We start from the raw sequence: 23594 nt of genomic DNA on the forward strand, positions 1-23594 counted from the left end.
AACTTGGTCTCCAATTACTGAAACGAGATTGGAGGTGTGGTTTAGAACTACTTGACTTATAAAAAGCACTCAAACAGTTTGAGCTCGCTATTCACTAAAAGCATCTGTTGATGTGAACCATGCCTCACAAAAAAGAGCTCTCAGAAGACCTGCGGTCAAGGATTGTTGCATTGCATGAAGATGGAGAGGGTTACGAAGTTCTCAAAGAGCTTAGATATTCATCTGTCCACTGTTAGACAAACTGTCTATAAATGGAGATGATTTAGTACTGTGGCTACTCTCCCTAAAAGTGGCCGTCCAGCCAAGATGACTCAAAAGGCACACCGCACAATTCTCAATGAGGAAAAAAAAGAACCCTAGAGTGACAGCTAAAGACTTGAAGAAATCATTGGAACTGAACATCTCTTTTCATGAGTCTACTATATGGAAAACATTGAACAGGCATGGTGTCCATGGCATGACACCATGAAGAAAGCTGCTGGCTTTACAAAAAAACCATTGCTGCACACCTGATGTTTGCCAAATACTGCCTTGACACTCCACAACACTACTGGGAAAATGTTTTGTGGCTTGATGAAACTAAGGCTGAGTTTTTTTGGGAAGAACGAGCAGCACTATGTATGGCGTAAAAAAAGGGCACTGCATACCAACATGAAAACACTATCCCAACGGTTAAGTATGATGGAGGGAGCATCATGATTTGAGGCTGCTTTGCTGCCTGGACCACTTGCCATCATTGAGGGGAAAAATGAATTCCCAAGTTTATCAACATATCCTACAGGATATCAGGGTGGCTGTACGACAACTGAAGCTCAGTAGAAGCTGGGTGATGCAGCAGGACAATGATCCTAAAGATCGAAGTAAATTCACTAGAGAATGGCTTCAAAAAAAGAAAATCTGCCTTAATGCCATAGAGATGCTGTAGCACAACCTCAATAGAGCTGGTCACACCAGACATCCTAAGAAGATGGCTGAACTGAAGCAGTTCTGTAAGGAAGAGTGGTCCAAAATTCCTCCTGAATGTTGTGCAGGTCTAATCTGCAGCTACTGGAAAAGCTTGGTTGAGGTTATTGCTGCCAAAGGAGGATCAATTATCTACTAAATCTAAGTATTCACTTACTTTTTCCACAGCACTGTGCCTGTTTAATGGGATGTGTTCAATAAAGCCATGAAAGATAATTGTTTGTGTCTTGGTAGCTTAAGGATAGTGTGTTTGTCTCTACTTGTGACTTTGATTAAGGTGAGATGACATTTTATGACCAATTAATACAGAAAACCAACTAATTCCAAAGGGTTCACATAGTTTTCCTCACCAATGTGTATATATAGGTTGAGACTCCTTAAGGCTAAATTAAATAAATAGGGCAATATGAAACAAAAAATACAAAAGGATAGAACAGTGTTGAAGCTTCAGGTTTTGATTCGACATGTAGTAAACATAAAAATACAGGCCAAAAAAAAAAGTTTTGAATTGCCATATCCATAATGTACCAATAGTAGTAGGGTTGGTACCAGTGAATACCACTTAGAGAATACACACACATTCTACAGATAATCACACTACTAATAAATATGCCAGTGCAAACAATATCTGCACACAGTTATCACAACAACTGCAAATTTTGACATGTTATTTCAGGTTTACGCAGGTGTCCGGTCTTCTTCCTGCTTGAGACTATCTGTCCTGCTTATCAGAGCCAGAGTCATCAGCGGGATCCCACGGGGGCATGTCTAGGAGTGGGTTAATGAAGCCGTAATACTCAGAGCCACCCGTGACTTCGGCATGAAGGCTAGCAAAGTCGTTCTCCCATTCCAGGGCATTGGACTCGTCAGAGGCAGTCCCACTGCCCATCGGGGCACGCGATGAGCGCAGCGCAGCCTGCAGAATGTCCTCCTCAGTGTGTGAGCGCTCCCGAACCAGCACCACACGGGTCATGCCTGCAGAGGACTCCCCAGAGGGTAGACAGTCAGCCTCAGCCTTTACCAACACTCTTAACCTGCCAGAGTGGCACATATATGTACATGTAGTTTCATGTGAAGCAGGCTCTGTGTGTGTCCATTATACTAAGCAAACTAGTGCTTAGTCAATAAGCACCATGGTCCTAGAGGAATGTTGCTTTGTTTCACTGTAGACTGTACCAGCTGTATATGGTTGAAATGACAAAGCCACTTTGAATACACTACAAATAGTAACTCCATCTATGCATTAACAATGACTTGAAAAAATAATGGTTCTCTGTATGCTGTAATGTTTAAAAAGAAAAATGTTATTACTTGAATGGGATCAATCAGGGACATGCCTAGGGGACCTATGATTTCAGGCCTCAGCCCAAGTATTTGATTAATACTAAGGAGACTTCTTGCACTGCTGGACCTTGAGACTTTTTTTGCAAGTACTGGTGCCTATTTATTTTTACTGCTCAGAATTACTGATGACAATTTGATTCTAGTGATGCTGACTGTCTAGGACTTTGCATCACTTATAAACCTCTATAGTCTTCCCCTGCCTTACAAAAGGTAATAAGTTCCTGAAAAAACCCTGTAACACGCATTCTTATAACTCAAAAACATAATTACCATTTGTTTCACTGGTAAACATTTTTCTTTGTTCTTGAGTCCCAAAATTAACATACCTTTATTGGAAAAAAAAAAAAATCTAATTCAATTAAAACAGACACAGTGACTTCAATAGTTAACATTACTTATAACACAATACAAGGCAGTTTCCCTTCATTAATTATTCTGTAATACCTGTGCTCAGTGAGCCCTTTCGTAATGGTTACCTACCATACACTTAAACATTCAAACAAAACATATACATAAATGATACTCAGTGTTCATGTGTCAACCTTTCATGAAAAAAAAGAGAATAGTAAAGACAATAAGTCAATGAAAAGGAATTCATGACGTGGCCCTGTTTGACAGTGCAAACAGGGCTGCGATTACTATGATTCTAACAGGTGAGATTAGCAAACAAGAGTTAATGGGGGTTGAGAATTTAATGCAGTGTCGTGGAATTTGGTGTGAATGGACACAGTCTGACAGATCAGTCTTTTTTCTTCCAAGTATCTATACAAACAGCATACTGGGAAGCTTCTGCAAAGAGAAACTCGTCAAACAATGCATCTCACCTATATATCTGTTACACTATAAGGGAAGGGACATACTCAATTCTACTTAAAACTACCAAAATACAGCAACACTGATAAATGTATATCTTAATGAGTACAAAGGGTGAGTGCTGAAACAGCTTATACAATATAACTTGCAGGTAGCAGAGAAATAGGAAGAGAAGAAGGGTCCAAGGGGCAGCACCCTTGACTAGATAACAGTAGTCGCACATCATGCACAACATGATTCCATCACATAAAAGACAAAACATCTGCTTTATCAATTTTCTCTCTCATCAACATGAAGTAAACTGTGAGGAGCACATGGTGGCACTGGTCTTATGCCTTTCAGCCATCAGGAGAAATGAAACCCTTACCCTTGTAAATGCAAAGAAATCCCTCATAACCAAAAGGATGTTAGATTAAATTCCTTATAAAGTGAAATTCTTGTAACCCAAATGGTCATATCTCAGGGTATGACTGCAGTTAGAGAACTTCTCGTATTTGCAAATAGCACAATAAACCTCAGTAAATCCAACCAAACCTTCTGTCCTAGCGGTCCACTGACCACAAAGTCATAAAAGTAAATATAAACTTTCCAATTCATAAAAAAATGGTTTTTGTTAAGTTTTCTGTTGTTTCCAGCCAAAGGACTGGAAGGCCATATCAAAGGCTGTTAGTCTAGCTCAGTGCTGCCTTATATTAATTACACTGCCTTCTCCCCATTACTTAGGGGTTTTCGTATACAGGTACTGTAAAATGTATTAGGAGCATTAAAGAATTAAAACCACTGCAATACTGTGCAGATGAAATGCTTATACAATTCCTAAAGATACATAAAAATTAGATTGGCATGCAATATTTTGTTCAACTGATCAGCTTGCTATGCTTGCATTAAAGAAGCAGATATTCTGTATCTGAAGTCCAAAACCAAGCAAGAATGGGGGGGGGGGGGGGAATCTACTTTCAACATTATAACAATTAGTGTCTTCAGTTCCCAAATGATTCGTCCCAGTAGGCCGTGTCTGGTATACCTCCAAAGGGAGGCATCCAGGGGGCATCCTTACCAGATGCCCAAACGACCCCAACTGGCTCCTCTCAATGTGGAGGAGTAGTGGCTCTACTCCAAACTCCTCAACTGTCATGGAGAGTGAGTCCCACCACCCGGCGGAGAAAAGTCACTTCAGCCGCTTGAATCCACAATCTTATTTTTTGGTTATTACCCAGAGTTCATGACTATAGGTGAAGGTCAGGGCATAGACCAACCAGTAAATAGAGAGCTTTGCCTTATGCCTGAGCTCCCCCTTTACCACTAAAGTCCAGTACAGCGAGGACATTACTGCATGAGTATACACTCGTGAATAAGACCCCAAGATACTGAAACTCCTCTACCTGGGGCAAACTCTCTCCCCTTACCTGAAGGGGACATGCCATCCTTATCCGTGAGAGAACCATGGACTCAGACTTGAAGGTGCTGATCTTCATACCAACCGCTTCACACACGGCTACGAACCGTTCCAGTGCGTGTTGGAGGCATCCATGTGACAGTGCCAAAAGGACAAAATCATCCACAAAAAGCAGAGCCATCATCTTTCAACTTCCACATAGAACTCCCCCCAACCTTGTCTACGACTTGATATCCTGTCCAAGAAAAAATCCCGAGAGGCAGAGACACACCCGAACTCGAAGATGATGCCGGCGTCCGGATTGACCCGAGGCTTCCTGCTCCCCTGACCCACACGAAGCCCCATCCTACCCGTTCCCTGGTCCCCCTTTCCCACCTCCTTTCTCCCCGCACTAAATAAAACCCCTCACCGACGAGCACTGCACCTCTCGTCTCCCGCTTCCTTTCTTACAGAGGTATATCTCTCGGGTTTAGGAATTCCTCAAAGTGCTCCTTCCACCTCCCAAAAATGTACTCATTTGAGGTTAGAGTCTCTCACCTTTGCTGAGCACAGCTTGAGCAAAGCTCCTCCATCGTCTCCTCAGCCACCGGATGGTTCTCCAGAACATCTCTGAGGCCAACCAAAAGTCATTTTCAATAGCCTCTCCAAATTCCTCTTATGTTCTGGTTTTTGCTTCTACAACCTCAGCCACTGCCACCTTTTTCACATGCTGGTAACTATCTGCTGAGTCAGGAGTCCCCCAGAGCCACCCAGGCCCTAAAGGCCTCCTTCTTCAGGTTGACTGCTTCCCTCACCACTGGTGTCCACCAGGGGGTTCTTGGGTTGCCACTCTGACTGGCACCAATGAGCTTTTGGCTACAGCTGTGCCTGCCTGCTTCCACAGTGGAGGTTTTGAACAGGGTCCATTCAGTCTCCCTATCCCCTACCTCTTTCAGGACATGGGAGAAGTTCTCATGGAAGTAGGAGTTAAAATCATTCCATACAGGGTCCTCTGACATTCGCCATCCCAGCACACCTTGGCTATATGCTTGGGTCTTCCGGGTCTGTTTTTCTCGCCATCTGATCCAGCTCACCACCAGATGGTGATCAGTTGACAGCTCAGCACCTCTCTTCACCTGAGTGTCCAGAACATGTAGTCTCAAGTCAGATGAAACAACTACAAAGTTGATCATACACCTTTGGCCCGAGGAGCACTGGTATCAAGTACACTTATGAGCATCCTTGTGTTCGAACATCGTGTTTGTTATGGACAAACCATGGCTAGCACAGAAGTCCAATGACATTTCACCATTCAGGTTTAGATTGGGAAAAACAGCTTCCCCAATCATCCCACTCTAGATTTCCCAGTCATTGCCAGTGTGAGCGTTGAAGTCCCCCAGCAGGACTATGCAGTCTGTAGGTGGTGCCCTGTCTAGAACCCCACCCACTCTGTCCAAGAAAGTTGAATACTCTGAACTGCTGTTGGTGCATAAGCACACACAACAGTCAAAGTGTTCCTCTCTGTAACCTAAAGTCGTACTGAGGCGACCCTCTCGCCTACCAGGACAAACTCCAACTCTATGGCAGCCAGCCGGATGCTTGCAAGCATCCCCACACCCGCCCGGCGCCTCTTCTTCTTCGGTCCTTAGCTGGCGATTTGGGGGGCAGGTGGCCCTCTCAACCAATACGCTGCTGTATTGCTGCTGGATTCCATATGTCATTCACGATACGCTTCCACTTCTGGCGATCGGTGGCGATAATTCTAGCCTCATTGATGGTCAGTCGCTGATTCTTTAGATCTTCTTCAACATGTTTAAGCCATGTTTTCTTTGGCGCTGCTCGTTGAACCCTCCAGTGGACAGGTCGCTCTCGCCAGAGGAGCTTGTATGGCAGCCGATTGGTGTTCATTCTGCATACGTGGCCAAACCATCATAGTCTGCGTGTTTGGATTTGCTCTTCGATTGAGGGTTGATTGTCGCACTTTTCCGAATTATCTCGTTACAATGGCGATCACGAAGAGAGACACCCAGGATCTGTCTCAGGCATCGTATTTGGAAGACTTCGAGCTTGTTGATGTCTGATTTGAGCAGAGTCCATGTTTCCGATCCATATAGGAGGACTGGAAGGATCAGTGTTCGGAAGAGACGAATTTTGGTCTTGGTGGAGATGTTAGCCTTCTTCCATAGGCACTATTTGAGCGAGGCGAACGCTGCTGTTGCCTGGCCAATCCTGCTGTGGACTTCGGTGGTGGATGCCACTTTCTTCTCCTGCACCAGCGATCCTAGGTATTTGAATTCTTGGACCTGCTTGATTTGGATTCCATCGAGGTAGACATTGGCTTGTGATCCATCAGTGGTCATAACTTTGGTCTTAGACCGTAGGATTGGGTGATGCGGGCGATTTGGCACACAATGTCGGTGGCCTTTGCATCTGTGTCGGCGAATATGGCACTGTCGTCCGCAAACATCAAGTCGGTCAGGAAGTTGTTTATGTCATATTGAACGCCGCATCTGCCCTCGAATGCCTTCCTCATAATGGCATCAATCACGATATTGAAAAGCAGGGGAGAAGCAACATCTCCCTGGCGGACTCCAGTCTGAATAGGAATTCCTCGGATAGTTAGTTTCGGACCCGCACGCTGCTGGTTGAGCCATTGTATGATGCTTGGAGAAGTTGGATGATCTTCAGTGGTACGTGCTCATTCTCCAGAACCTTCCACGGGGCAGGCCAGTGAACACAGTCAAATGCGGATTTAAGGTCGATGAAGACGATAATGGTTCCCTTTCCACACCTGATCCTCTCCGTCATTTGAAGAATAGCGAATACTTGATCGGTGCAGCCCCGTTGTGGTCTGAATCCTGCTTGCTCTTCTCGACTGGTCTGTTCACGATGTTTTTGCAGCCTTGATTGTATGATCTTCATGAATACCGTGCCGATGATCGAAAGGAGGCTGATGCCGCGGTAGTTCTTGCATTCCCGGCTATCTCCTTTCTTCAGGATTGGCATGATGATGGCTTTCTTCCACGCTGATGGGACGCGTTCCGAGCGCCAGATGCTTATCAGGAGAACGTGGAGCCGTTGCGTTAGGACGTCTCCTCCAGCTTTGATCATTTCAGCAGTAACTTAGTCCATTCCAGGAGCTTTTCCATTCTTCAATGATCTTATCACACTCTTCACTTCATTGACTGATGGCTCATCGTCAAGGAATGGATTTTCCGGAGGGTCGATGGACGATGGCTCTGGCGGTGGTCCCTGAGGCGGATCGTGGTTATCCGGCGGCTCTTACCCTGTGCAACTCCTGAGTAGGAGAGAGATCACCCCCTCTATCGAGGAGTTTGGTTCCAGAGCTAACACTGTGAGTGGAGGTGAGCCCAACTATATCTAATTGGTATTTCTCAATCTCCAGCACCAGTTCCGGCTCCTCCCCCCCAGTGAGGTTACATTCTATGTGCCAAGAGCCAGTTTCTGCCGCAAGTGGCTGCGATGCCACATGCCACCCTGCCCCCTCCTGCCGCCAGAAAAACATTGCATCCGACAACCATGCTGGATCTTGCAGGTGGTGGGCACACACAGCCCCCCCCCTCCACATTGCTTTTTTGGGCTGACCCTAGCTAGGTTACGAGGGCTGCACAGCCACCAGGCGCTCTTCTAGGAACACTACCCTCAGGCCTAGCTCCAAGGGTAGGTCCCAGCGACCTTATTCTGGGCAGGGTAAACATTCTCTTGTTCCCATTTGCTATAGGGGTTTTTCAGATCACGTTAGTCTGGATCTTCACTCCAGACCTAGTTGCCATGGGAGACCCTACCGACGATATAGCTCTGGAGATCCCTAGATCACTCAAGCCCTTCCACCACAACAAGGCCCCAATCCAGAAAGGAATCATTAACATTTAATGGTCCCTTCCTCTTAACAGTTAGTTAACATTTTATATAATATATATATATTTAGTCTTTGTACTGTTTTCAGTAAAATGCACTGGAGGTCCGTTGCTGCAGTTCAAGGTGTTTCAGATAAGTGTAGTCATGTTGCTACTGCTTTTTCCCTGACGCACATTCCTGTCGTGTAGCTGCGTGGGTAGACAGACAACTGGTAGGGGTGGAGGCACAGGCCTGCTCATCTCTCCCTGGTGGGAATACTCTATTCTTCCTCTTCACCTGCATGATCTGTCCTCCTTTGAATGGCATTCTGTCTCTATCACTGACCCAATCACTCTTGTTATGGTTGTTCTTTATTGCTCTCCTGGCCCTCTCAACTGCTTCTTGGATGACCTTGACATCTTGTTGAGCTCTGTCAGGGACAATGCTCCATTGATTCTCCTGGGTGACTTCAACCTGCATGAATGTCACCGACATGCAAGTGGCCTGTTGCTCCTACAGTCCTTCGATCTCTCCCTGTCCCAATCCCCTGCTACTCACAAAGCAGGCAATTGTCTTGACCTTGCATTTTCTCGCAACTGTGCCTGTCCCGTCCTCTCTGTCACTCTTGCATGTCTCTGACCACTTCTTTATTTACTTTCAACCCTGCCTCACCACTAATTCCTCGCCTCTTTCTGCACCCGTTGTCACCTTCCGCCGCAACTTAAAATCTCTCTCACCCTCCTGCTTTGCCTCTGCTACGCTATCCGCTCTCTCCTCTGCTGCACGATTTTTGGCTCTATCAACAAACAATGCCGCTAACATTTTCCTCTCTGCCGTATCTTCCACCATTGACTCTCTCCATCCACTGTCTTCTAAACCAGCATGCCCCAGTGCCACCCCATGGCTGACAGAGACATTACAAGCTAACAGGACCAAACTCTGGGCTGCAGAGCAAAGATGGCGTAAATCAAAGACTCGCTCGGACCTGGACACCTACCAGTCACTCTTAGCTACGTTTAACTCTGATGTCTCTTCAGCTAAAACCTCCTTCTACCACAACAAAATACAGTCTGCATTTAAAAAAACCACCTTCTCATCTCTTCTGTGTCCTCCACCACCTCCTCCTACCTCTTCTCTCTTTGCTGATGACTTTGCTTTATTTTCCCAGAGACAAAGTCAAAGCAATCACTGACAAGTTATCAGCATCACCTTACCCGGTTCGTGCTGGACCTCCCTGCAAAGCCATCTTCTCCAAATTCAGGCCGCTCTCCGAATCTGAAATCTCTGACATCCTGATATTGCACTAAGCCACCACCTGCTGCTTGGTCCGATCCCATCGTCACTCCTACAGAACATTTCCCTGCAACTCTCCACCTTCATCTCTAAGATCATCCACTCCTCGATCTCCTCTGGCTGTTTCCCAGCTGCCTTCAAAACTGCTCTCATTTCACCTCTGTTAAAGAAACCCTCCCCAGATCCCAATTTGGGCCAAAACTACAGACCCTCCTCTCCTTCCTGTCTACAACTCTAGAGCGGGTGGCCTGTGATCAACTGTCTGATTTCCTCACCCGGAACCATCTCCTCGATGCATATCAGTCTGGTTTCAAAGTTGGTCACTCCACTGAGACGACCCTTCTGGTGGTGTCTGATGCTCTCCAAGTCGCTAGAGCTGCCTCCCTCTCCTTGATCCTCATCCTCCTCGATCTGTCTGCAGCATTTGACACCATCAACCACCGGATTCTACTCTCCTCTCTTAGTCAGCTTGGAATCAAAGAAGAGGCACTAAGATGGTTTGAGTCCTACCTATCTGACAGATCCTATCAAGCGGTCTGGCGGAGCTCTCGTTCTTCTCCTCTGCCACTCTCAACTGGTATGCCGCAGGGCTCGGTATTGGGTCCTCTTCTCTTCGTGATCTACAACTCCTCCCTCGGCCCAGTCATAGCCTCCCATGGATTTAAATACCACTGCTATGCTGATGATACCCAACTCTTCCTCTCCTTTCCACCTGGTGCGTCAGACATTTTTGCACGCATCACTGCCTGCCTATTGGACATCTCCTCATGGATGTCTGATCACCACCTCCAACTCAACTTCTCAAACAGAGATTCTTCACCTCCCAGCTGGCCTGTCCTCCTGTCACGATCTTTCGATCAAACTGGATGACTCACTCATTTTGCCTACCTCCTCGGCTAAGAATCTGGAAGTAATAATTGACAAGTCTGTCTTTCTCTCAGCACACAAGCCACAACCCGGTCCTGCAGATACATTTTGCATAATATTCGTAGGATCCGTCCCTACCTCACAATTGACTCTGCCCAACTACTTGTCCAGGCCATGGTGACTTCCTGTCTGGACTACTGCAACTCTCTCCTGTGTGGCCTTCCTGCTACAGCCATCAAACCTGTGCAGCTGATACAGCATGCTGCTGCACAAGTTGTGTTTGATTTGCCAAAGCATCCCCACATATCTCCTGTACTCATTTCTCTCCACTGGCTTCCTATAACTGCCTGAATCAAATTCAAGACCCTAGTAATTGTCTACAAATGCATCAATAGAACTACTCCCAGCTATTTACAGGACTTGATCAACCGCTACACCCCAGCAAGACCCCTTTGCTTGTCTACTTCTGCTTGCTTGGTGGTCCTGCGCACAAAAGGTAAAGCATGGAGGTTCTCGGTTCTGGCTCTGTTGTGGTGGAATGACCTTCCCCTCTCACTCAGAACTGCAGAAACTGTCTACATTCAAGAAGGGTCTGAAAACTCACCTTTTCCGGAACCATTTTGCCCAAGATCTCTCCAGCTCATGTACGGTATAAATGTTCATGCACTTTAACTTCATGAGAACCCCCAGATAAGCCTTTACACAGCCACTACTCTTGCACTGTATGTGATTGTTTGTGTACCTTATTATATTTAAAAAAAAAAAAAAGTGAATCAAGTGGAAAGTAAACTGGGTTTACTTAAGAATCACGTCTGCAGCCATGTTTTTCTCTTAACGTAATGCACAAATTGTATTTTCGCTGAGATGTACGTCACTTTGGAGAAAAGCGTCTGCTAAATGAATAAATGTAAATACTGGTAAAAGAACATTTACAAATCACTGCTTCCTGTTATTTGCATTTTACATACTGTCCCAACAATGGCATGCAAATCAGAAGGCATGTGACTTGGCCCTATTTTTAACACACACATACACACACCCTATTTTTAAGATGGTGTCAAAAAAGTATGAAACATGTATGCATTCAGCCGACGTTTTTCTGCAAAGTCGAGTGAAGACAAAAGTGCTTTAACGACAGACAAGTCTTAGATACAAACACGTAATTACTGAAGCACAGCAAGTTTTTTCGATACTGTTGTTTTCCTAGTGCAAATATTCTAACAGGTGCCTACCTAAGTAACACATGAAGAAGGAAGTACTGAAAAATGATGGGCTTCATATTTTTAACCCCCTGTGAAGGTACAAGCAGGTAGCAAGCAATGAGCAGACCATAGATTTGGTTTGGCTTTGTGGGGCTATTCGGTGCCAGGTGTACAGTGTTTGTCAGCAACCTGTAAATTGGCAAGTATTAGATATGATCAGTGTCTGGAAGATCTTTAGTTTAATGGGAATATTTCACAATAAAACACACAAAATCAGCAATGCTGGAGACATGGTATTTGCAGGAAAATGGGTAACCTCAGTGGGCTTATGAATTTACTGGTTTGTTTTAACTTAGGATCAAAGTTTCCTAAAAGACCTTAATTATATAGCACTACTTTGCACCACTCTCTTTCCTTAAATATGTTACATTTTCACATTTACATTTATTCATTTAGTTGATGCTTTTCCCCCCCAGTGACATACACTGATTTACCCATTTATAGAGCTGGATAATTTTACTGAAGCAATTTAGGGTAAGTGTCTTGCTTAAGGATACATTAGTGGTAAGATTCACGCCAACAAACTTGGGATCTGAAGGGTACAGCTAACCACTACACTATTTTAATATCATTATGTGTAGCATGTACTGCAGGTATAATGAGGATCGGTATCTGACTGTTACTGCTACCACTGATCAGCGCTGTTACACATTGTAGTAAGTTCATTATTCCCCTGTAAGGGAGTTATAAATTTTAAATGAGAATAAGGTGCTTTCCTACACAAGCCCCACACTATGCTCTGTAATGTGATGCGAAAGCAGGCCTTTAGAAGTCTCACCCTCTTCGTCCTCCCACTCGAGGTCTAGTGAGGTGCCGTCACCATCAGTTGAGCGCGTTTTGCTTGTGAAGTCGTAGCTGCTCTCTGTGTTGGGCGTAGCCACATTTGCCTCTGAGTAAAGTCCTTGGGGAGGAGACAGTGGAGTGTGTCTTTTTTACGACAACAGTAGCTGACTTATCGGCACCAAAGAACCCACATCAAACTGCTTGAGCAGCTTCAGTGTGACTTCTTGTCACTGGAATGAGTAAACAGGTGCACAGACAAAACAGTTTAATTCCTGTACTTTCATTACTTTTAATACGTGTTACTGCCTGACATGTTTCTTCATATGCGGTCATCTCATTTGTGTTCCTTAATAATACTAAATAAAATTATGATAATAAGTTCAGTGAACTCATCATAATGCAGTGTTGGTTTTTTCAGAAACACCTGCCGGATGGTTTGTACATAAAATTTAAATTTCTGTTTCTGAACATTGGTATTCACATGATGTGTAAGAATTGTATGGTCATTAGGTTTATGATGACATGCCCAAACATCAGTTATTTAATCTTTGTCATACAAACATTAAATCTTTATTTTTTACTTTGATATAACCTTTTTCTTCCAACTTTTTTAATACCATCTTGTGTCACAAGACATTAGTACTATACTGCTATATTACTACCAGTAAGGAGCTGGTAGTAATATAAATGTCATTATTACTTGTTAACTGGCTTAGAATTGATACTTAATCTAGAATGCCCAGGAGGGGTGGGCAACCACTGGCCCTTGAACCCCGAGAGGTTTTCTCCTCCCTCGGTTTTCAGTTAGAAGTTTTTGTTCCTTTCCTCCATTGCCAGTAGGCATACTTATAGCAGCTCTATAAAAGTACTATATTATGATAGTCAGTAGTCAACTGTCTTCTTTGTTTCTTTTCTGATGTATTTGTTTTTCTTGCCTTATGCCTGTGTTAAAGTGCTCTATGTCACTGCGTGAGAAGAGCGTTCTATAAAAATAAATTGAATTGAATTGAACAATGTCTTGCATTGCACTTTGTCACCCCTACATTCACGGAACAAACTATGAATCCAAATTGTGTAGCAGTTATGCAATAATCCTTCCTGACATTAATCTGCTCAAGTGCAGATACACAAATTTGATTTACAGCTATATATTCAAGCTAGAATGGAATACCTCAAAAGCAGTTTCTTTGCTGTCCACATGCTGTGTGAGCAAGGTGTGAAGCAATACAATCAGAGAGACAGCAGATACTACTGCAGTTAAGGAACAGAACACCTCCAAAAAGGTACTTCACAGAAATAACGAGCACTATATACAAGTTTAAATGCCCATAAATTGTAATAAAAAATAACTATAGTCCAGAAGTACATTATGGCCATACAGTAGGTTCAATTATTCCACTACAAAACTTGTCTACAGACTTGTACTAGTTAGCTTTTAACACAGAATGCAGTGTTTTAAAAACCAACCACAGAAACTAGTGCTTTCTCCTGGGAAACAACTCCAAGCTGCCTCCAGCCAGCTGTGGCTTAACAAGTGAGAATTAGCTCTAGACCCTATGCTGGTTTCTCCCACCAAAAAATTGGGGAACTTACTGCTGCTCCGGAATGGTTCCGATGTGGCCCTGGAATTCTGCAGGTATCTCTCACAGTCATACCCACTTGGCAGTCTGAGGAATAACACATTTCCATCAACTTTGTTTAAAATAAGATACCTAAGAAGCTTTACATAAAAGCTTTTGCTAAGCAAATTAAAAAACAGCTGTAATAATAATAATATAATCACTTACTAGACTAAACCAACACAGACCTTCAGAGTTTACTGACACATAATGTGGTAGGATTTTAAAATGTACAACACAATAAACTTACATTTTCTGACCGTCTCCAAGGCTTCCTCCCCCTGTTTTGACTCTCATGTGCTGTGTCAAACAAAACATTCTCTCAGCAGAGTTCTTTATGCAGCTTTACCATCTCATGGTAACAGACTTCTGTAAGCGCTCTCAAACTGCCATTAGTGACTTATTCAAGTATAAATGGTTTGTCATGTCAAAAATTAAAAATAACTGAAAAACTGGAAATTAAACAAGGAAATAGTCTCCAGAGCAGAAAATAAAAGCAAGGAAACGTAAATAAACATAAAATGATAAGGTAAATCAAGTATAAAACCCAGTGAGGGTTATATTGCACCTAGATAGTCGTGTGTGCGCGCCAGAGCTGGCAGCACACAAGGCTAAACAACAAAAGCAACCAGTCAAGAAGCCTATGTTCATGACGGATGGACAAAGACACACTATGTCTGTTTGACCGTAATGCTAAGGGACTCTGAACTCCCGGTTGTGGAGTGGGCAGGACCCTATACATTGACAAAAGTGTCTCAGTTTCCTGGAGCGGCAGGGTACCCATTCTTATTCATGATGCAGGAGCATGGTGTTACCAGGGCCTCTGGGGGTACACACTGTCATATGACTTACTCAGGGGTGGGAAATGGGGGGGACTCAGGGGACATGAGAGCCCTGAGCCCCCGCACCTCAGCATGCTGCAGCTGCCCTGGCAGCCTAGAGCTGGGCTGTAAGCTTAGCCTCCTGTCGTATCCTTAACTGCTCCCCTTTAGCCACTAACTGTATAAAAACAACAAGAGGCAGTCAGAAAAGAATGGAGGTGGGAGGAGAAGAAAAAAAAAAAAAAAAAAAGACAAAACAGAGGAGTGTGGTAGCAAACCTACAGTGAAAAAGTTTCAATTAAAAAAAAATACAAATGGAAAATAATCTTGATGATCACATTTGTAGTTTATTTTTAATGAAAGTATGACAAACATTTAAAATACTATTATACATTTACAGTGCAGAAAGAAGATATAGGTCATACAGATGTAATGTACAAATTTGTATTTTTGCTGAGATGTACATCGCTTTGGAGAGTGTTTGCTGAATGAATGAATGTAAATGTAAACTTGAATGTAAATGTAGATGTGGGTTTAATGATGGCATAGCAGGTGGTAGTGGAGCCTCAAATGTCCTGGAAAAGACCTAGAAAATCAATGTGCACGTCTTTGGATTGTGGCAGGAAACCCTCAGAAAGGGCTAAAGGAGGAAACACTGAAAAGAGCCAGATTCAAACCCCCGTATTGCGTCTGTGCATACATATACATACACACACACACACACATGCGCGCACACAGTGCTGTTTGAAAGAATGTGAACCATACAGGAATGGTGATTCTTCTATAAAATACTAAAACAAACTTATAAAATCTAAATCTTAAAATAAACTTACCAAAAGAATAAATGATTTACACACATGACTACTTACCAGCTTGATTTAACCAAATATTAATGTGTGGAGGGTTAAATGTTTATGCAAGGCACTACACACACACACACACACACACACACACACACACACACACACACACACACACACACACACAACATTTTGGTGTAACGGTTCTTGGCTTTTTATTCTCAATCTAATAAAGAAGTACCCTCTGTGCCACCACATATATACATATTTACTTTACATACACAAATATATGCACATATATTGTGTATGCATGTATGTTTGTATGTGTGTGTGTGTGTGTGTCTATATATAATATATATATTATATATAGACACACACTTACTAAACAAATATATGTAAAAGATAATGTACATATACAAAATCAGTTTTTTCCCCATTTAAGTGTATATGATTGCAATATAATCATATCAACATGTCAGTGCATTTGTCTATCGAAGCACACTTTTTACCTCGACCTTTATCCTCCCATCAGTCACCAGCTGCTTGTCACAGACGGCAGCATAGTGATGTTCCCTCGCAGGAGCCATTTCCACCTCGCTGATCACTCTAGGTGTCGGCAAGAACAGATCCGTCCATGAGTATTCAGTTTCCACAGGCCACACCATCAGAACCTTGGGCCTGGCTTTAGGACCTTAGCGTTTATGTGCTTGAAACTTATGCAAAACATCACTGCAAAACACACAAGGAACCACAGGCCTCGTGAAAAAGCACAATACTGATCATGTTCAGAAAATTACTGTGTAGTCACATCAGCACTGCGAAAACAGATGGGATCCACAGGGACATATGTGATAAAGTTATGAGGAAAGCTTAATGCATGTGGGAAATTGTGTGCTCATATGAAACAGATGAGTAAAATTAAAATCTTTCAGGGCATCAATACCACAATGACAGGACCTTCTTTTCTGCTTTCACTGGTTTCTTGAAAAAAATGAAATACCGACCCTCCAAGACAAATGAACAAGGAGTTTTTATATATTTTCATCCATTCAAAAAGTCATTGTCTCGACATGCTCCCAAAAAGGTCAAGAGGTTACCCATATTATATATTCTACTTTCTTCCTGTGTGGCATGCACAAGACTGTCAGTTTTCTTGAATGAAAAAGAAAGCAGAGATTTAATTAAGAAATCAATTATATCCTAGAGTCCAATGCTTACGGATTACAAATCCAAGTTTTCGCTATATCTGTGAACCTACTATCTGTCTGAGTCACGGGCACATACCTGTGAGTGCTTCCAGGGCTCTCCGCCTATATAATGGAGAGAGACCCACCACACACAAACAGTGTGAACCACAGAACACAAACATCAAACTGTCACACTCTCTTCAGACTCTTGTCTTTATGCAAAATACTATAGTTCTGCAGAACTGTATTTGCAACCACCCACCTCATCGCTCTCAACAAGGTTTTCAAACTGTAAATGAAAAAAAAAAAAAGAAAAAAAAAAAAACAGTATACATTTACCATCTATGTGAAAAACATTTATCAAAAACATCAGAAACAAAACTGATCAAGCACAGAGAAAGGCCATGTTCTCTATCAAGAAATGATAAGTGTGACTCCTAGCACTAAAAGATAGTAGTGGTACCTCTATGGTGTAATGCTCCCCTGTGGTGCTGCTCCTGAAGTACATGGACCTGGGCAATATGAAGGAAAATCAGAGTTCAGTGTACTCAAAGATTTCTGCTCAAAGCTGGATTTGTGCTATTAGAAAGTCAAAAACACATAACAGTTCTATCGTCTATCATTACTATCTTAATATGATTAAAAACATATTTAAATATGAGCACCCCCAGACCTCAAACTAGTGTGTATACATGTTCATATGAGTATATGTACATACATACACAATATGTAGATTAGTCACATGTACATCTACTGTCACCAAATGGCAGTCAATAAGGTTTTTTTTTTTTTATTTCATTTCCAGTCATTTAAAATTGATTCTAACTTTGATGTAGCTCAAACCTAACAAAAATGGTAAAATGTAAATTTTTTTTTTTTTTTTTTTTTACAAAATTTTTAGAGATGTTTTTTCAGCAATCAGGACTGAAGAGGAGGTTGTGGAGGTCACAAACGCAAACGTATTCAAGCAAATTGAAAGTTGGCACCATTTTTCAGATTTCAAAAAATAAACACATATTCTTCCAATAAGTATTTATATTGTAAACCTAGGTATACTAAGTTTATTTTCAAAGGCAAAATAAATAATTTGTGAAAAGATTTTAAAAAATGAAAAAATGTTGCTTTTATAAGTATTCAGCTGCCACAAATTAATATTTAATATAGTCCCCTTTTTAAGAGAGGCTTTTTTGTCATTTCAACCATATATGGCTGGTACAGTATACAGTGAAATGAAACTACAATCCTCCAGGACCATGATGCTACATAAAACACAGAGTTACCTAGACAAGACTACATAAAGTGCACATGTGCAAGACTTGTGCAAACAGCATTAGACATTACACAATTACTGAAACAGGACAACAGCCACAATAATGGACAGTTAGCAACGACCAGCACGCAAGTTCCAGTGTCAGTCCAGTCCCTGACTATTAAGGATTCTGACGGCTTGGGGGAAGAAACTGTTACATAGTCTGGCTGTGAGGGCCCAAATCTTCAGTATCTTTTGGCAGAAGGCTGAAGAGTTTGTGTGAGGGATGAATGGGGTCATCCACAGTGCTGGTGGCTTTACAGATGCAGTGTGTGGTGTAAATGTGTGTGGTGGAGGGAAGAGAGACCTTGATCTTCTCAGCTGTCCTCACTATCCGCTGCAGGGTCTCGTGATCTGAAACGGTGCAATTACCATAGCAGGAAGTGATGCAGCAGCTCAGGATGCTCTTGATAGTCCCTCCGTAGAATGTGGTGAATATGGGGGTGGGAGATGGGCCTTTTTCAACCTTCACAGAAAGTAGAGATGCTGCTGGGCTTTCTTGGCTATGGGGCTGGTATTGAGGGACCAGGTGAGGTTCTCCACTAGGTGAACACCAAAGAATTTGGTGCTCTTGATGATGACCACCAAGGAGCTGTCAATGTTCAGCGGAGCGCGGTTGCTCCATGCTCTCCTGAAGTCAATAACCATCTATTTTGTTTTGTTCACGTTCAGGGACAGGTTGTTGGCTCTGCACCAGTATGTTAGCCACTGTATCTCCTCTCTGTATGCTGACTCGTTATCGTTCTTGCTGATGAGACCCACCCACCATGGTTTTGTCATTGGCAAACTTGACGATGTGGTTCGAAGCTGTGCATTGCTAAAGTCGTGAGTCAGCAGAGTTTATAGCAGTGGACTGAGCACACAGCCCTGGGGGGACCCAGTGCTCAGTGTGCTGGTGTTGGAGATGCCGCTCCCGATCCGGACTGACTGAGGTCTCTCAGTCAGAAAGTCTAGGATCCAGTTGCAGAGTGAGGTATTCAGGCCTAGAAGGCTCAGTTTTCCAATCAATCATGTCCTTAGCATTAGCGCTGAGGGGACTATACATTCCAACTATAAGAACAGTGGTGAATTACCATGATAAATAAAATGATCTGCATCTAACAATCACAAATTCCACCTGCGAGGAGCAGTAACTAGAAACTAGCACTGAGTTCTTGCACCATTTCGTATTGATGTAAACACACAAACCCCCACCGCGAGCCTTACCGCACAGAGCTGCATTTCTGTTGGCTTGAAACAAGGTGATTCCATCTAGCTGAATGGGGGTGCCCAGAACTCCTGCTGCTGAGCCATGTCTCCATGAAAACAAAGATGCAGCAGTCTCTAAACTCACACTGTGCAATCTGCTGGAGTTGGATGTAGTCCAATTTGTTGTCCAGGGAGCAGACATTGGACAGCAGGATGGATGGGAAAGCTGGTTGGCTAAGGTTTGTTTGATTGTTTGAGTTTGCTGCAATAACAGCCTTCAGTCTTTTGAGGTAAGTCTGAACTAGCTTTGTACATGCTCAGGAGTGATTTTTGTGCAGATCTTTCAGGTTGGTTGGATGGCACTTCTGGACTGCAATTTTCAAGAACTGCCACAGATTGTTAATGGGGTTGAGATCAGAACTCTGACTAGGCTATTGCAAGATATTCACTTTTTAGTTTTTGAGCCACTCCAGTGTTGCCTTAGCATTGTGCTTGGGATCGTTGCCTTACTGGAAGGTGAACCTTCTCCCAAACAGTTTCTAAGCTGACTGGAACAGATTCTCTCCCAGCATATCCCTGTATTTAGTTTCATCCATTCTTCAACCAATCTTAAGATTCCTAGTCCCTACTGCATTGTGGTCCCACCCCTCAAACTTCACAACACATTTTCCCATATCCAAGCTGGGTCCCTCTCATGCATTGTGACGAACTCTATGCATACCTTTTTATGGATGTTCTGGAATAATGGTTTCCTGTTTGCCACCCTCCCAAACAGGCAAGTGTTATTGAAAGGTCTTTGTGGACTCTTGCACATGTATCCCAATTTCAGCAAGTGACTTCTGTAGTTTCTTCAAAGTGATGGAAGGTGTCTTTGCTGCTTCATTTACCAGTTTACATCTTGCTTTGGCACTAAGTTTTGATAGATGGCCTTCTTTACACAGCGACTGTTTTGGGATCTTGACTGGGACATCAAAGCACTTTGATGTTTTTTGTGTCCTTTTCTTGGCTTATGCAGTTGGATCACTTTATCTCTTCTGTAGTATGCTCTTTCCTGTACATCACACATCATTCCTGTAGTGGGCTTCACAGCCTGGCTAAAGACCCCTACAGAGAGTGATTTTTATATCCAGAAAATGGATATAAAAAATGGATATAAAATGGATATAAAAAATTATATCCAGAAAATGGATATAAAAAGCCCTTTAATTTAATTGTTCACTGGTAGAAACTATTTATTCAATTATGTCCAAATAAGAGGCAAATGTGTCTTGTTTGAGAACTATTTGTCACTTTAAGGTTTTTTTTTTATAGCACAGGAGTTTGAATATTTATGCAAGGAGCAGATTTCAGTTTTAAATTTTATTCTCAATATCTGAGGAGAAATAACGCATTTTGGCTTTTGAAAAGGATTGTTAGCATGAAATAGATCCCAGTTAAAATACTGACTTTGTATGCATCTTTTGAAATTCAGTTAGTACTAATTTTCAAGGGACTTGAATAATTTTGCAAGGCACAGTGTATATATACACACACAAACATATTCATTAATTTTAAATGTTGTTAGAAATTAATAAAAAAAAAACTTGTGCTACAACCGGCTAGTATCACTTACCAGTAAAAGTGACTTAGGAGTTACAACGATATCAATTTATGAACAGGCTCCTCGTCCCAGTTGTGTTCACAAGGTGAGGTGCCAGTATGGTATACATTTCAATGTGTGTTTGAGTTTTGAAGATCACAAGATGTCTTTAGAAAAGGTGGCATTGTTTCAGTCCATTTGATTTATGACATTCAATGGAAATGTTACCACAGGCCGAAGTGCCTGATTCTCCCCACAAAAATGTTTGAAATAGGTTTCACAATTATTTGTGGTTTTTATAATAAAAGATTTTTTTTTCAGATGAGTTTCCTTTACCCAGCTAGACCTCTGTATTTATGGTTGAACTAAGTGTTTAAATTACACTAGAAATTATGTTTAAAGTGAAGTTCTTCTCAACCACACCCGAGTAATCTATGACTATGACTGTGGTAGTTCCTGTCACCAAGACAAATTCCTTGTATGTGCGAACATACTTGGCAATAAAGCTCGTTCTGATTCTGATTCTGACTACACAACACAGCGTTATGAGCTCCATCCTTGGCACAATGTGCCGATACACTTAGTTATAATTAGTGACTAGCTGTTGAAATTGCAGACCTAACAGAATCTAGTGTCCCATCCACACTGTAATAAGCTGCTGATAAAAATGGAATCAAGTGTTACAGGGACATTTTAATTTTTTACTCATTTCACTTTTCCACTGTTTCAGTAGAAACAAACCCTTTTTTTTTGTTTTTTGAAGGGGGAAAAAAAAGAAAAAAAAAATCGAGGGATTAAGCACCATTAGGTTTTATTGATTGTGACATAGTAGGTGGATTTACGAACAATTCCGAATTACGAACAGACGTCCGTCCGGTCCTTGTGAGGTACAAGTGAATTTCTACTATGAATCGTTCCCCCCCCGCCACGCCAAATCCGCGTAGTATCCTACACACCGCAGTGTCATGAACAATAATAGCTGCTTTGGTACAAATACAAATAGCTCACTTTAAACTTTAGCTCTAATATTAGGCAGCTGTGTGTTGTCGAAATCGACAGCATACTTACGCCCCTGCTGGGCGGCCGATCCTGCTTGCCTCTCTTCGGATGAGCCCACAGCACTGAGTCCAGCAAGCCCCCATGGCATGATTCTGAAGTGAGAAATTCGCGAAACCGCTAGACACGAGAACCAGTGCCAGTAGTGCTCATCCAGCAGTCGCAGCAGCGCTGCTATCGGCAACCGCCGCGCTCCTCACATCTCATCAATACAGAGAAGTCGCGTACATGCCGGTCTTCTGTACTTTATATAAGTAATGCCAGAGCAGTCGTGGATAAAAGGAAGCTCACATACGACCGGCAGGGGGTATTTCATTGTTCGGTTTTCCTAACACTTCCGGGTATATGACATGTGACGGCGCAGCCGCTACAGAAAGTCGGAGGTGCCAGAATCCCTTTGTCTGCAACGATTTGTGTGAGTAAAATGCTGCACAGTCCCGTGTAGTACATCTACTAAATGAATCTATGCGGGTGTTTCCAGAGCGAATAATGGTCATCTGTATAACTACTTTCATTATTTAAAGATTTATTCCTTCGTTTCTGTGATATAGATAGGAAGAGAGATGAAGAATACTATTTGAATTTTCATTTACTCGCAATTATGAAAAGTAAGTTATGTCTCGTTTTTTTCACGGCGATGTCATGATGGCATGCCCATATCAAAAATGGAAATACTATAGTTCTGTTTGTTCCGTTTGTGTTGGGAATATATTTTTGTTCTTCTGTATTTGAACTTTTAAAGGTTTAAAGAAGTCTAGTACTGTATAATAATACTAAAACACTGCCTAGTGTGTTGAAACTGATTTTTTTACTAACGCCTAATTTTATGTTTCAAGACAGTATTCTATTTTGTTTCCTGTCCAACAATTGAATTGTTTTTAAACTAGCAATTGTAAACTCATAACCTTACCTAGGCTAATGTGTTTCACGTTTTTAAAAAATGCAACAAATGTGGTTATTAATGTTATGTGTTCACAAGCCCACTGTGACTGTGGATGGATGTCATGAAGTCTTACTGCAATCAGGAAAAAAAAATGCTAGTTGACATTGTGTCAAATTTGACTGCAGCACAACCCAAGGATTAAAAATACACACGCATTTTCAGAACCGCTTGTCCCATGCGGGGTCACGGGGAACCGGAGCCTACCCGGTAACACAGGGCGTAATGCCAGAGGGGGAGAGGACACACCCAGGACGGGACGCCAGTCCGTCGCAAGGCACCCCAAGCGGGACTTGAACCCCAGACCCACCGGAGAGCAGGACTGTGGTCCAACCCACTGCGCCACCACACCCCCTGAAGGAGGATCAGCTACAGAAAAATATGATACTGTCAGTGTGAATGCTTAAAGTTTTCAGTTAAATGAATTGAACACACTTTTGGTTAAGAGTGTAAAAAGAGAGTAACTTTGTTTTGTCTAGATAATGAATAGACATCAGCAAGAGACTGAAATCTGTGATCGATATATAATGGATGGAT

General features: G+C 42.5%; 1 protein-coding gene across 2 annotated transcripts; it reads right to left on the reverse strand.

Annotated features, from left to right (window-relative positions):
* Positions 1–491: 491 nt before the first annotated feature.
* On the reverse strand, positions 492–22426 carry LOC108918054 (AP-1 complex-associated regulatory protein-like). Of its 2 annotated transcripts, none has more exons than XM_018724961.2 (9): positions 22130–22426; positions 17449–17497; positions 17248–17274; positions 17083–17108; positions 16308–16404; positions 14428–14477; positions 14152–14225; positions 12554–12676; positions 492–1938 (listed from the first exon to the last, which is right to left on the reverse strand). In XM_018724961.2, exons 1-9 carry the CDS (start codon positions 22201–22203, stop codon positions 1676–1678), a joined length of 783 nt encoding a protein of 260 aa, XP_018580477.2. In that variant the 5' UTR covers positions 22204–22426; the 3' UTR covers positions 492–1675. The 2 variants fall into 2 exon arrangements, with proteins under 2 accessions (XP_018580477.2, XP_018580479.2); XM_018724963.2 differs by lacking the exon at positions 492–1938 and adding an exon at positions 1950–2633.
* Between the last annotated feature and the right edge of the window lie 1168 nt (positions 22427–23594).

The sequence above is a fragment of the Scleropages formosus genome, chromosome 8, assembly GCF_900964775.1.
Source record: "Scleropages formosus chromosome 8, fSclFor1.1, whole genome shotgun sequence".
Lineage (NCBI taxonomy): Eukaryota > Metazoa > Chordata > Actinopteri > Osteoglossiformes > Osteoglossidae > Scleropages > Scleropages formosus.